This window comes from Vollenhovia emeryi, unplaced genomic scaffold (genome assembly GCF_000949405.1).
Source record: "Vollenhovia emeryi isolate VEMERY1.0 unplaced genomic scaffold, V.emery_V1.0 DF939167.1, whole genome shotgun sequence".
NCBI classification, from domain to species: domain Eukaryota; kingdom Metazoa; phylum Arthropoda; class Insecta; order Hymenoptera; family Formicidae; genus Vollenhovia; species Vollenhovia emeryi.
Genome location: NW_011967199.1, coordinates 1055047 through 1069663, shown reverse-complemented (window position 1 = coordinate 1069663; position 14617 = coordinate 1055047). Strand labels below are relative to the sequence as shown.

The following is a 14617-nucleotide window of genomic DNA, read 5'->3' as shown; positions in this document are numbered from 1 at the left end:
CCAAGTTCTAGCATCGTGGACACAGGCCTTTATGTAACTGATTCTTATCTTTAGTTCCGCGTTGGATCTAGGAGTGTAAACCAATTATATTGGATATCGGACCAGTGTGAATCCTGGATTACGTTTTTCTCTGCCATGCCTTACGACTAATAATAAAGCCAACGGCACACGACACTATTTTTCCTACTGGATTGCTTACGAGAGCCAATCAGGATGTACAGCTTTAGATCAGGTGACGTGAAGCTAAATCCTGATTGGCTCTCGTAAGCAATCCAGTAGGGAAAATAGTATCCTGTGCCGTTGGCTTTAAATAGTCTTATGCGGGGTCTGCAATGCGAATCTCAGAGTCGCGATTGTAAGATTAATCGACTGTAATTGGTCAATTTAGTCAGACACACAAGAATTGACCAATCGTAGTCAACTATTCTTACGACTGCGACTGTGAGACTCGCACTGTAGACTCCGCATTAAGCATACAAGGATCATTCTCTGCCATCAGCAGATACGTCGAAATTGCGGAGCTGCTTGTAAAGTGCCGTGCACTTAAAATTCCCCCATTTAAGGAGAACGCGTGTACTGAATTGTAATTGCAATTGTAATCACGATTGTAAATCACACGGGAAGTTGAGTTTTTCGCGGGATGAAAGCGAAGTTGCTATCGCGTCGACACGCTTCTGGACTCGATTGCTCGATATGTAAAAATGGCTTAAGTTCATTGACAAGCGATAGGCGTTTTTTTTTCCCTCCGATGGCGATAAGTCTCTGACGTTTGACTTGTCGAGATAGTATGAATTTCATTTACCGCGGCATGCGGTGCGTATATTGATTGTTAAATGTATTCCTTATTTAATGATGCTGATTAGATTAGTGTAAAAGGCCCTATCTAAAGTGGCAACATCTGTTCGTGTGCGGTTCCCGGCAATCGAGCGTTCGCCTCATATTCCGTAAGCTTTGCGCGATTAATTCCTATCTCGACTCTCGATGGACGTATTTACTTGGAGATTATATATAGGATTGCGTTAAACCCTTTACGCTCCGGCTTCGCTGCGACGAACCACCACGAACTGCCGCGGTTCTTTCGATTTTTCGTCGCTACCTGGAACTTTTCACGATTGCAAGGGAATTGGACATTCGCGGTATATTTAAAAACGTGAGATGCACAGTAATAATATTTTTCTTATTAAAAAACTTATTTTCTCTCATATTAGGTTGCAAATGGTTGAAAACACAATAACAATTCTAAACATTACGGACCAACAATTGCACTATTAATTCTAGATGACATTTATTTCGCGAATAATCCGCAAATCTGTAAATTAAAAAAATTTACGATATGTTTGCGTGTGTTCTCGTTATGTGTGTATGTCAGTGTGCATGTGTGTATGTGTGTGTCGTATCGATCATATTAAATTCTGTATATAACTTTATTCCGCGATAGGCCTCGTAGCGACATTATTGCTTCGCCTTTCGCGCGTATCTGTTTTTTTTTTTGCATCAAAAGCATAGCTAATATCTTTATACTATCATTCATTTATTGGCTGCATTAAAAAGTCATTATCGCCGCACGTGCTGCAAGACATCTTCAAAATTAAATTGGCCTTTATTCACTTTCGACGTATTTTAATTGCGCATTATAAAACCGATCGAGACTCCGCCGTGCATCGAACGGGCGCGGCGCGGCGCGGCGAAAAGTCGGACGGAAGGAGAGCATAAATTCGTGACGGGCCCCGAAAAGTCGTCTAGGCCAGATGTCGGGCGTTCAAGATAAAAAATACCAAAGCGTATTCGAGGAGGGAAAAAAAGGAGGACCAAAGATGGGGGAGGGCGGCGGGGGAAAAAGGATCGGCGAGAGGCGGTGTGTGCATGCGCTTAATCGATAATCACCGGCAAGTGGTTTCGTCCGAAAAGGGTGCGGTGGATACATCTGCGAGGTATCATCAGCGCCGCGTACAAAAGGCCGATCCATCATCGGGCCGACAATCCAAATTCAAAATTGGCCGGCCAGTTCCCAGCGACCGCGCGTGCAATTACAATGGAGATTAAAAGCAATCCAAACAACTTCCACGTCCAAGTAACAGTGGCCAAGAAGTACCCAAGATCTCTCGCGCGGTGCGGCCGAACGAGAGGAGGCCTCCGGTCTTTGTCCCCCCGATTATCTCGCTCGTTGTATTTATTTTTATTTGTCTATTTCGCGGTACCGTCGGGACAGAGAGGGGGCGGGGGTGGGGGACTATTGTGTAACGTGATTGTAGCGTGCGGCGGGAATGCGCCGTGTTGTAATCTCGCGTTATTGCTACCGTGGCGCACGCGATTTTCTGCTTACGCGCCCGAACTGCTGAAATATCAATGTGAGGCTGTTCATTGAGCGCGCGGTATGTCAGGTTGTCCGTTCCCGATAGAAGAGTTAGCGTTCGCGGTTTCGGTTCGCGCGTGATAGCAGGCGTAACGTCATCGCCGCGCGTTTCAACATCTCGTCAAGCTTTTTGGAATTAACAAGGCCTTGCGCGGCTAAGAACCCGGAGTGGCGCTCTCCTTCCCCTCCCCTCCTCTCCCCCCTACCTCTTCCTCGTTCGCGCGTTATAATCGCGGGCGATTTGGAAATTTTATCGCGCCTTAATAATTTAATCGCGAGCAGCAGCGGGGCAGACACCGGCGCGTTAAAAACTTTTGGATATATCCGGTTTCTTAAACGCCCGCATTATTACGTAATAGCGCATAAAATATACAATAGAAACTAACGCCGACCGTGTCGGGTCTTGTTCCGGGAGAGGCGAGGCGGATTGTGCATAATCGTAATAGAATCTAAAATTGGCAGATTTTGTTTTACATCGTTGTCTTCCGGCGTTGAATCTCGCGTAGCTCGAGAGTTTCATTCTTGCCGCGCACTTTTCTCCAAGTTATGTTCGAATAGCGTAAAGGAGAGGAGGATCGTTTCTTTTTTATTGTACGGCAAGAAAAAAATGAGAAAACTAAGCGCCAAGATTCCGGATGAATGTCGAGCAAACGAGCGAGAGAGAGAAAGAGAGAGAAAGAGAGAGACACAGAGAGAGAGAGAGGTGGGAAAGGATTACGGTGCGTCAACGGCGATGACTGAACGGGCCGTAATCGCTGTGCCGATCTAATATTTCGAATAGTTCGCATTTACAATGGGCTTTATTGGCGGGAAAACTGAGGGGGTATTTTGAGCAGGCGGGACATCCATCACGGGGTGTCAACGCGATTGTCTTCCGCGGCGTTTGCCACGGGAAAGTATTGACGCCGGGGGCTCGCGCGCGACCGCCGAAATACCGGTCGCCGCGCGGCGCGCTCATCGTCGCTCGGAAATGAATAAATGTCGTTAAAGTAATTAAAATCGGGTGCCGGCTGTCCCGCGATCTCGCGTAACGACCAAGTTCCCCCGATACGCGCGGCGATATCGATTCGCGCGACGCCCCGTCCCGTCGAGGATGACGCGTCAGGAAACGCGATGGACAGTATTACTTCGGCCAACGAATTTATCCGGACGACACGGCGCCCGGCTTCGCCATTGTGTCGTATTTAAATGAGCTTTCTAATGTATTTAGCTTGAATACCGCGTGCGGCGAAAACTACTACCCCGCGTGTCTGACGGCGGCGCGCCGGCAAAATGCGCCTCTGCCGTCAATATCAACAAGAAGATAATTTTCGGCATGATTCAACTCTTCGTTGAGGAAAAAAAAAAGAGAAGGAATGCAAAAAATTGACAGATTCACTTTGCTCCCCACCGGCTTGACTTGCAAAGTCCGAGGTGTACATTCATCTTTGAGACGCTGTCGCTCAAGTTTCCTTTCTTTTTCGTTGTTTGCGGAGTTATGGAGAATCGGATTTGGCAGGCATTCATTCCCGCCTGCCCGCTATGTCTTATGCAGGAGATAATGCGTGCGCGAGCATGCGCGCCGCAATTTGTGTATCTATCGCAATGTGTATCTATCGCGTCTGAATGTGCTAAAATAATAACGAGAAATTGCGAGCCGCGAGTATAGCTGCGTTTGCAGGGGATGCCGACGTATAATCGAGGCGCACCCTCTCTCCCGGCTATCTGTTTTATTTATCCGATAACACGCCATTATGGGCGAATCGTGAATGCGGCTGTGCCGGTAACGATTGGCTATTTATAATAACACGTGGCATACGGGTAATTAGTTGCGCGCAAGCCACAGTGAAAAACCGAACGCGGGTATCGGTATCGAGAAAAATTACCGTCGTTTTTCATCGCGCCTTTGTCTACTTTATTTGGACTTTCATCACCTTTTTTTCCCCCCCTCTCGCCGCCCCCAGCCGGCCTGTGTTCCGATCGAGAAACACTTTCGATCGCGGTTCCGTGCATATTCCATTGCGTCGGTGCAATTGAATTTCGCATTGCACTTTGACGATTTCATCCACGATTGATTTTTTAATCTTAACTGCACGAGGGGCTTGCAAATAGGCCACTACTTATATAGCGCGTCAGATGAGGCGATCATAAAAAGATAGGCCTCTTCGATAACTTTCGCGTTTAATCTCGCCGCGTTCCTATTCGATACTTTCAGTGCGGAAAAATATCGGCAACGTTGTTGTTGTTTTTTTTTCTTTTTTTTTTACAGAGCCGCCGTAAAGTTACGCTGATTAAAAAATCGCGTTTGCTTTTGCGGAGGATAGGTCGCGTGATTCGTTTACGAGTAACGCGCCGCGTTTCGATACACCGAAATTGGAGAGCGACTTTGACGGCGGTTATGAAAAAGAAATTATGAGACCGCTTCTGTTTAATTCGGACGGCTATTCGATCAGAGAAGATTACGGCGGGATTTCACAGGGCTAGGGAGGCAGAGATACGGTGGCTCTCCGGATAAAGGAGGGCAGGGGGCGGCAGGGGCGGCTGGAAAGTCTTGTCCATTGTGCTGGACCTGTACAATGCTTATCGACGGTGATTGCTTCATTGCGGACTAGAACGGGGATGCTGGATGTAAGGGCGTGATGCATATACACCGACGCAGCTCGGCGTTATCGGGTTATCGGCCGTAATGCACACGCACGCCGACCACCTTTCTACTGGGTTAACATTTCAATCTGGAAAATGTAAACCATCCCACCCTCCGCTTCGCTCGCTCGATCTTCCTCTCTCTCTCTTCGTCTCCCGCTTTCTGTCTCTCTTCGCCGACACTCGCTCGTTTGCATATCGCCCGCTTGTTGTTCTCGCCCGGCGAACGGACAAATTTGACTACGGCGACTACCGATTGATTCTGCGATTGTGATTCCAATAGCCCCGTATGCCGATGCAAAATTAAAACGGTAGAATTGGCATTCGCACGATATTCCAGCGTGAGAGCTTCGTAACGATCGATATTCATCCGCCGCGGGAGTTATCCAACGATGAAACGCGTACCGCTAAGAGGGAGGGAGAGAGAGAGAGAGAGAGAGACAGAGGAAGAGGGAGGAAATACGGTGAACGCGCACGGCGTGAACATCGAAAAGAGCAATCGGGCCTGTTCTCGACGCGGTCCTCCCGACGCGAGTCTGCTCAACTGCGTCTAGATGCGCTCGTGTATTCTCTATGCGGGATGGAGCAAAAATCCGTCCGCGCGCGCTCCTCCTTTTTTTTCCCTCCACCCGCCTTTCGCCTCGTAACGGCGGCGAAACCACCCTCCGCCCTCCCTTTCTCCATATAGGCGTGTAACGACGATGCGCAAACAATGACGAGGGTTACGTAACAGCTATGCACGATGCAAACACACCGTGTTGCGCTAAGCGCGTATCTGTAGCGGGGTGGGCAACGAGCGGTAACAGGGACTACGGTGGCGACGGCGGCGACGTCCAGGACGAACAATGCGTATCACACGGTGGCCTGTCTGAAAATGCCCGGCGCTCGTTCCCCGTCGTGCCAAACCTCGCGCCAAACGCGCGAGCAAGAGGCGCGATATCGGTGTGCTTTCGAAAAAATAGACAGGGAGGAAGAGAGAGAGAGATAGAGCGAGAGCGAGAGAGAAAGAGACGGCGCGAGGCGGGGAGCGCGAAGGAGCGGTATGCGTGTGATGTCGAGCGTAATATCCGAAATAAATTTCCGATAATCGAGAGCCTGGAACTCTCTAAAGAATAGATTAGGAGAGCTCGTCGCAGTTAGATCTCTCCCGCGCGCGTTATTATTTCAGCTTGACCTTTCGTTTATTTAAATCAGCCTACCGACGTAGGTGACATTTTTCGAGATCTATGAAGCAATGACGAAACAATGCATTATACCTGCGTCATTATCGCAATCGCGATTAATACGAGTGTGCGCGTCGAGCCCTTTGTGAAATTTAATACCCGGGCCGTTTCTCTCAAAGCGCCCCAACGACTGCGCGAATCTTTCCGGTGGTAGTCGAGCGAAATTAGCCAGCCAAGTTTCTTAACGATTCAGTGGAGCACCGCGCCGCACACAGTCTGTAGACTTACGGAATTTCATCGGTAACCGCAGAACAAGAGGAGGCGGTGATCGGCACTTCCACGAGCGAATGCATCGAGGTATAGGTACGATGACGGGATTGTCCTTCATTACGCACGAAGGAAAGTGCAGTCATCGGCGCGCATACCCGTAGGTATGCACACACAGAGGCATTAGCTCCCCCAAAGCCCAGCCGGTATTAATTCCACTAATTGGACGTGGTTTGGGTCGCGGCAAACATCGGTCCCCTGCCGATCGCCTCCTCCCCGACTTGTCCGGACCGCGCACATCGATCTCATGATCGATCGTCCTCCCGCAAAAAGACAAAGGACGAATCTTATTCCGTTCTGAACGAGTCGCTTCGAGCCTGGGCTTTATCCCTCGACGGACCCAGGGCTCGCGCGCAATTTATCATATCCGCGGCGGTTTTCAAGTAACAGGAATATCAGTTTGCAAACTCGTCCGGCGTAAATCTTTGTCGGGTTATTAGCGTAGTCGGTTGGCGAATCTATTTCACCGTTATTAGATTGTTGCACGCGGCGTTGTGCGCGAGCGATGCAATTACAATAAATCGATCGTAATGCATACATCTGAATTTGACGAGACACCAAATGCCTCCGCTCCAACTTCTACCGCGATGAGTTTACGACTCTCGTAAATGTCAACTGTCACTTAGCACGACATGTAGCTGTCGGGGAATGCGAGTTTACGTCGACACGTAGGATTTGCGAATGTACGAATAGCGATCGGGCTTTTCGCTTGCGCGCCCGCACTCAATGAAGGATAGGCCCAGGGGGTCTCGCTTCGTTTAGGGATCTATAAGGTGACGGGATCAGCTGTTTCGAGTAAACGTATCCACGAGCCGTGGAGTCTGTACGTGAGCACGGCCGTGTGTGCGAGTGCGTACAGTCGCACGGACGTGTCGGTACACACACTCTCTCTCTCACACACACACACACACACACGATATCGCGAAGGGTCTCCCTAGCGAATCTGGGTCACCGGGCCGATGAGGGGTTGACTGGCCAAAAGAGAGGAGAGAACGCTAGACTCTTTTCCCCTCCAGTCGGGGCTGCCAGCCACGAAGCGTCTATGACGAGATAATCGGAGACTGGCTTCGGATCTTCCTCGCCGCGTGATATTTTTCGCACTTGGTTTGATCGGAGCGCATTTAATGCGCGGATTAAAGCAAAAAGAAAAGTCGGTCCTTCCGTTTCTCATTCAAGATGAGAAACGTCGCGTTTCTCTAATCTATCTAATATTGTGTTAGTTAGCACGTGAGTACGAATACTCGACTCCCCTTTTCGTCAAACTTCTCTCATCGAGAATGTATATCTACTCTTGAGATTAAGCGTCTTGTTTGTTACATTCGCTCGTGTAATTATTCGTATCCGTGTACACGGGCTACGGTTTTCATCTCTGTCTCGCGAATCGAGGCACTCGATCGCGGCAAAGTTCACCTCCAGGAACTGTCGGCGGATACGGGCGCCTTGGGTATGGCACAAAGATATTAAGCACCCATACCCTAACCGTGTCGAGCTACGGAGAGCGTAGACTATCCTACGTGCTGGACTGGTGGGGATGGAGAGGCGGAGGAAACGCGGAGGCGCGCGCGGCAGGGAGGGGGCAGGTGGACTAAGGGTGTGCGAAGGCGCAAGGGGGTGGCAGAGCAGGAGAGAGATCGCAAGGAAAGCGGAGTTACCTACAGAAGAAATAAGTGCGCGCGTGTAATGCTGATGGCGAATATGGTAGAGGAGATCTGAGGGAAGAGTAGAGAGGGTGGCGGAGAAGGTTGAGGAGGAGGAGGAGGAGGAGGAGGAGGTAAAGGAGGAGGCAGAGAAGGGAGAGGAGCAGGGGCAGATAGAGGAGTGGGCTCGCGGACGGCAGAAGGGTAAAGAAGGGAGGTAGCGCGCGCGAAAGCGAGCGATCGATTCGAACGTTGGCGACATTCTTCGTCGTAGGGACAGGGAACAGTGGGAGAAAGAGAAAGAGAGATAGAGACACGGGCAGTACGTGTGTGCGCACGTGACGCAGAGGGGGATGACGAAAGAAGGAGATAAAGCGACAACGCAGGCGGAGAGGGCTGGTCGCGCGAGAGAGCGCCAACTCGTAGTACGTGAAGGGTGGGAAGCGAGGAGAGGCGGAAGACGAGAATAGCATCAGAAAGATAGGAAAAGAACGAGAGGGGAAAAAAAAGGTGAGAATGGCATATACGAGGAATCGAGAGTGCGAAAAACGAGAGAACGGCGATACGGAATGAATCGAAGGTAAAAAACGAAGAATTATTAAAGAAGCAAGAACCAAGTGGGAGGATCCGCGATCGAAACGCGACGATGGAAATGGTGTAAACGACCGAAGAAAGAAGCAAGGAGCGAGCCGAGACTCGAGAGACCGGGCAACAATCAAGACGCCCGAGAGAGGAATAGCACGCGAAATAAGAGACAAGAGCGAAAGATATAAAAGTGGACGGTGGGACGAGGAGGTACGTGCGCGCGCGAGCGAGCCGAGGCAGGAAAGAGAACGTAAGACCTGCAACGAAAGAAGACAAACCCAGTGAGGTAAAAGAAGAAATCCCCCACTCGCGCGCCGCTCGCGTCGCCGGTACGTTCCAGTCGTACTGTCCTCAGGCTCTCTGCGCGTCTGCGTCTGGTTGTCCCTCTGTGTTGGTAGCCCCCGGAACCGTCCTCACCGGCGTAGTCGTCGTCGTCTACCACGTCGGTGGCAGAGGTTGGCAAATAGTGGGGGACGCGCGGGGCGGGTGGCCGAGCCGCCGCCACTTGGGGGAAGGTTCGAAAGGCGTAGACAGTGCGAGCCTGCCGTCCAATAGCGAGAACAGCCGCCCTGGTGGCTCCGCCAACCGGATAGTCGGTTGCGCGCACAGAACGCCCATCCTCCCCGTTTGTCGGGCTCCCACTGATGTTTTTATTTATTACATCTGTGACTGGGTAGGGAAATACTCCCGACTCGACCGAGAGAGCGTTTGCTACTTTGAGAACGAGCGACGCGCGTCCCTGCGAGTTACCGCGGCAGCCGCCTCCGTTGTCATCGTCGCCGTCGCCGCCGCCACCGTTGTCGTCGTCGTCGCCGTCGCCGTCGTCGCCGTCGTTGCCGTCGTTGCCGCCGCCGCCGCCGCCACCGCCGCCGTCTTCTTCGCTGTCATCTCGTCATTGACACTGTCACAGTCGTGTACACGTTACGGTTCCCTCGTGCTCACGCGTTTCGTCCAGAGCCCCGGTGTAGTTGTCGCGACTCGCTTTGCGTTTTTTTTTGTTTTGTGATATGGAGGTACCGTCGTCGTGAGTCAGTGAACAAGTCGTTGACGTCTCGCTGACCAGCTCGGCGCGACGACTTTTGTCACCTCGTGTTGTCAGCCTCGTTGTCGATGTGTGGTCGGTCAAGTTAAACGTCTTCGCGATGGATCGGTGAAAATTAAGTACGCCCTGAAAGTGAACTACAAGTGGACTGAAAGTGGACTGAATGTTTGTTATGGACACAGAAGTTGACGTGCGTGTGAAGACTGAAGAAATGCGTGCGGTCTGACTTGTGCCGAGACGCATCCTCGTTTGTAGTGACAAACGGCACATTCGCGGGACGTTAGTTGGAAAGGTTAAAAACGCTTGAAGGTACGCGTTTACTTATCTACGTGAGTTCGCAAGGAGGAGCGCGGGAGAAACGGCTTTAACATGCATTGAAACGTTGGACGCTCGATCGTTGGAGTCTCGTACCGATCTTCGCCAGCGGGCGAACACAGTGATACGGCGACGTGAACGTCCGGGGCACGAAGCGTGTATCGCTGGCTGGTCAGGAACGTGCCGGAGTGTCTCGTCGTCTCTACGAGTTGTAGGAAGAGCAGGCACGCGCGTTTGCAACCTTCCATGGACCACGGAGCGATGGACAGCTCTTCCGACCACAGCAGTCGTGCCAGTCCCATAACTGGCAGTCCGAAACATCCTCACAGCCCGTCGACGCAGCAGAGCCAGCAACAGCAGCAACAGCTCCACGGCAGTCAGCATCAACCGCCGCCGTCTCATCAGCAATCGCACGGGCGCGATCAGATCCGCGACCACCAGCAACAGCATCGCGGTGTGCCGACACCGGGATCGCCCACGAGAGGTTCACCACCCCAGGGCCTTCCTCTGAGTCCGCCGCCGTTGTCGGCCGGGGGCGGCCCCGGGGCACCGCCGGGTATGGTGCCTCGTATGCCGGGACTGCCGCCGCCGGGACTGGGACTGCTGGGCCAGCTCGGTGGTATGCTGAGCGGACACCATGGCTCGCCGCTCGAGCTGATGGCAGCCCATCACGCAGTTCTGCCACCGAGATCCTACAACAGTCCACCGCCGATTAGCACTAGCGATCCTACTGCCAACGAGTGCAAGCTGGTCGACTACCGCGGTCAGAAGGTCGCCGCGTTCATCATCGCCGGAGACACTATGCTCTGTCTGCCGCAGGCCTTCGAGCTGTTCCTCAAACACCTCGTGGGCGGCCTCCACACAGTCTACACGAAGCTCAAGCGACTGGATATCGTGCCGTTGGTGTGTAACGTCGAGCAGGTGAGGATCCTACGCGGTCTCGGAGCCATTCAGCCCGGCGTCAATCGGTGCAAGCTGCTCAGCTGCAAGGACTTCGACATTCTTTACAGGGACTGCACCACAGCCAGGTAGGTGTTGACGACTCTTGTCAGGTCTCGCGACGATAGGATTCTCCTCTTATCCGTTCGCTTTTCGTTCGTCGCTGCGTTTCGCAAACTGAGCGTTTCTATACCGAGAAAAACTTGTGCTCGTCCAAGTTCCCGTCGTTAACACACGATTGATGTATTCATGGCAGAAAAGAGAGAGAGAGAGAGAGAGAGGGCAGGGCCTTTAAGACCGTGACTTGGTAGTTTCGGCGAAACTAATTTTTTTGATATTGCCTCGTGGCGATCGTGCCGTAGCCATATTTCGAACGTTTTTGAGAAAGATTCCTACCTGTATAATAGCGATGGGTAGCAGATGTTTGTCTACTATTATCCATAATTAATGCCAGTCCGTTTAGATAACGAGATAAAAAGAAAAGGAACAGGATTCCGGAAATAACACTCTCGTATCGGGCGCCTCAACGCGCTTTCTCAACCGCCGTTATTACGAACGGAAGCTACGATCCTCGCATACATTAATAACGCACGGTGTCGCCGCTGGGCAGCACTTTATCTTCGCCCCGTACCTTGGCTTGGCTTTCACGCTACCAGTCCGCCAAAAAGTACTTTAATTGTGCACCACCTACCGCTCCTTAAGACTTGATCATCGTCGAAAACAGCTCCCGGTGACCCTCGGGCCTTTTCGTATAGGCAGTTCACGGAGCGATCCCCGTGCATCGTGAAATTGCCTCGCGAAATTACATTTTGCGGTTTAGAAGGAATGCCACTTCGGGAATAACTTTATTTGCATTCAAGGCGGATCGCACGAAAATGCGAGACACATACGCGTCCGGTTGCGAAAATAATAATTCACGAAATAGAACAGTCGTCGCGCTGGACCGTACAATAGAGAATTAAGATAGCCGAGTCGTGTGGCAGCGGGGCACGTGCTCCTCGTTTCTAGGATTGTCACCGAGTTCCCGCGCCAACAGGTGTCCCTTTCACGGCAGTTTCTCTGAATGAATCGTCCCCGAATAGGGAGAGAAAGAGAGGATGCCGGGCGAGAGGAAGAGAGTTTGGTTGTACAAGCTCTCTCTCTCTCTCTCTCTTGCACCCCACCCACGAGGTAGACGACAGACGAAACGGAATGGTAAACGGAACGAGGGGATTTAAGGTCGTCAGGGAAAGTGTTGTCCTCTCGACGTCGTCCGTCAATCGGCTCATTCCATCGAACAGCGTTGCGTTCCAGTCGATGGGCTCGACAATCTCGCTCGGTACACCCCCGACAAATTAATCGTTCGATATGCTTAATTGTCGCGACACGCGCCGAGATCTCTTTCGGCGGCGGCGGCGGGCCGCGGGTCGCGCGGCAAATGGGCAATACTTGTTCAGCGTGCGATGCGCAGCGGCAGTCACAACGGAAACGGATTCAACGCGACACGGAGAGAGGGACCGAGCGAGAGGGAACCGAGGGATATCCCGAGGGACGGAGTGAAAGAGCCGGAGAGATAGTTAGAAGGAGAGAGCGAGCGCGAGAGGTAGAAGGAGGAAGCTCGTAGGGATCGCAGGGATCCAAATAATCCGGAGTCGCAGTCACAGAACAGAGTTCCGCGAGCCGTCGGCTCGTGCGGGTCTCCCCTTTCCCGAGCACGTTTCGCCGTCTCGTTAGATTGCTCTTCCTCGCGATATCAAGTTCGAGTTGAGCTCGATTGCAAAGTCGCCAGTTCCCTCGAGCCATTGTCTCTGTTCGTTAGTTCGTTAATCTTACATCTGTCTTATGTTCAACATTACGATGTGAGAAAACGAAGAGTCGCCGTTGTCTTTCGAACAATTCTATCCGACGACTTTCAGGTTCTTTCTCTAAACCATCCACGCATCTAATATCAAGAACAGTTTACAGATTGGCTATTAAAATTGACGACCGGTCGTCCAAAGATATTCATTATGTCCATTGCGTCGCGACGATCTCCAAGCTGAAGCGAGCAACGTGGCTCTTGGGCTCTTCTGTTTGTGCCGCAAATTCTCGGGTACTGTTTCCACTGGTTGTTCGATAACTCCGATTGCGAGGAGAAACGGGATCGTATAAACGCCAAGTGGCGATTGCGAAAAGCCGGATGATCAAGAGGCCGCGCGACACGACCGTTCTGTGCGGTCCCATCGCGCGCGGCGTTGACGTCGTTACATTCTGATAATACACGGCAACGGTAGCGGCAGCAAAACGGATACACACGGCCGTGCCACATCTACGACGAGCCAAACACACATACACGCGCGCGCGCGCGTGCCCGCGCGCGGACGGTGCAATACGCGCGCGCATGCACTCGCACACCCACGTAGAGGCGGCTGCACGTCGACCCCGCGCCGCTCTACGCTCCTATCGGACCGATGCAACAGCATGCGCCCAGAACCGCACCAATAATTCAGGGGGATTTTTCTTGCGGTTTACAGCGCGGCGCCGGGTGCGTTGTTCCGTCCGGGCGGCCCGTAGATACAGAACCGATTGCGCCGGACGCGCCGTATTTCGTGCTCACGGGCAGTAATAGTGTTTAAAAAGCGAGGTTCGCCGGCGACAAGGACGAGCGCGAAATTATAACGCCGCGAAGGAAAGCGAGAGAGAGGAGCGAGCGCGCGTTCCGCGAGAGAACCAGTCGCGGGGGACACCGCGCGTGGTCGGGAACGTCCCGTGTAACGAACGCACAATGCGTGAATCGTTACGTGCGCGGCGCACGGTGTATTTTTAAATGCCGCGTTTATTTCTTATCGCGGGACTTCCTCTCTCCGTAGACGCCAGTCGTTTGAGCACGTCCTTAAGATGCGAATCCGAGACGGGGTGGTCGCTATCTTGATCGAGAACGCCGACAGATATTCTTGTTACAGACTTGAAAAGTAATCGACTGCAATAATTGCGCGCGTCGTATATCATGCATATAAGTCGATGCGAGCCCTACGATAATCGGCGAGGAAATAATAAACGCGGCCGCGTTGCGCGCGGCTAACGAGACGAGTCAATTATATTAATTAATTTGCCTAACTCGGTCGGACGAACGAGACGATCGCCTCGCCTCGCAAACTGGCTTTTCAGAATTGCGCCTCTAATTGGGAAAATTCGCGAAAAGAGGTCGCGTCGAGGAGACAAAGAGAAAAGAAGACCAGAAAAAAGAAAGAGAAAAACGCGGAGGAGAACATACGGAGAGGAAGGGAGCCAACGCGCGATTTTTCTTCATTCTTCCGTCTTCCTATGGAGCGCGCGACGCTCGGTATACCTGGTATAACAACAGCCAGTTGGAAGTACGTGGGAGTGCGCGCGGCCCTGGACTATAATTCTATGCGCTATTAGCCGTTTAATTATAAAATTGTGCATAGATTAATTGGCTCCCGTAATGGCCCTAACAATGCACAGACATATTGTGAGAGAGCGAGAGACATGGGGGGTGAGAGACGGCAAGGGGGAGAGAGAAAGGAGGGGTATACAGAGAATAGAACCAATGAAGAGAGGGTTGAGGAGAAGGAGAGCAAGAGCTTGACAGAGAGAGAGAGAGAGAGAGAGAGGGGGGGGAGGGCGAGAGAGAAAGAGATGGCAGCAGAAAGCC

General features: G+C 52.0%; 1 protein-coding gene across 1 annotated transcript; it reads left to right on the top strand.

Moving 5' to 3' along the window:
• The first annotated feature begins 9567 nt into the window (after positions 1-9567).
• LOC105564257 (dachshund homolog 2-like) lies at positions 9568-12085 on the top strand. The gene has a single exon (XM_012016499.1). It carries the CDS (start codon positions 10291-10293, stop codon positions 11074-11076), a length of 786 nt encoding a protein of 261 aa, XP_011871889.1. The 5' UTR covers positions 9568-10290; the 3' UTR covers positions 11077-12085.
• The last annotated feature ends 2532 nt before the right edge of the window (positions 12086-14617 follow it).

What these genes read in the sequence shown, in the direction of transcription:
- LOC105564257 (XM_012016499.1), top strand. Translation starts at nt 10,291, where the DNA reads ATGGACCACGGAGCGATGGACAGCTCTTCCGACCACAGCAGTCGTGCC.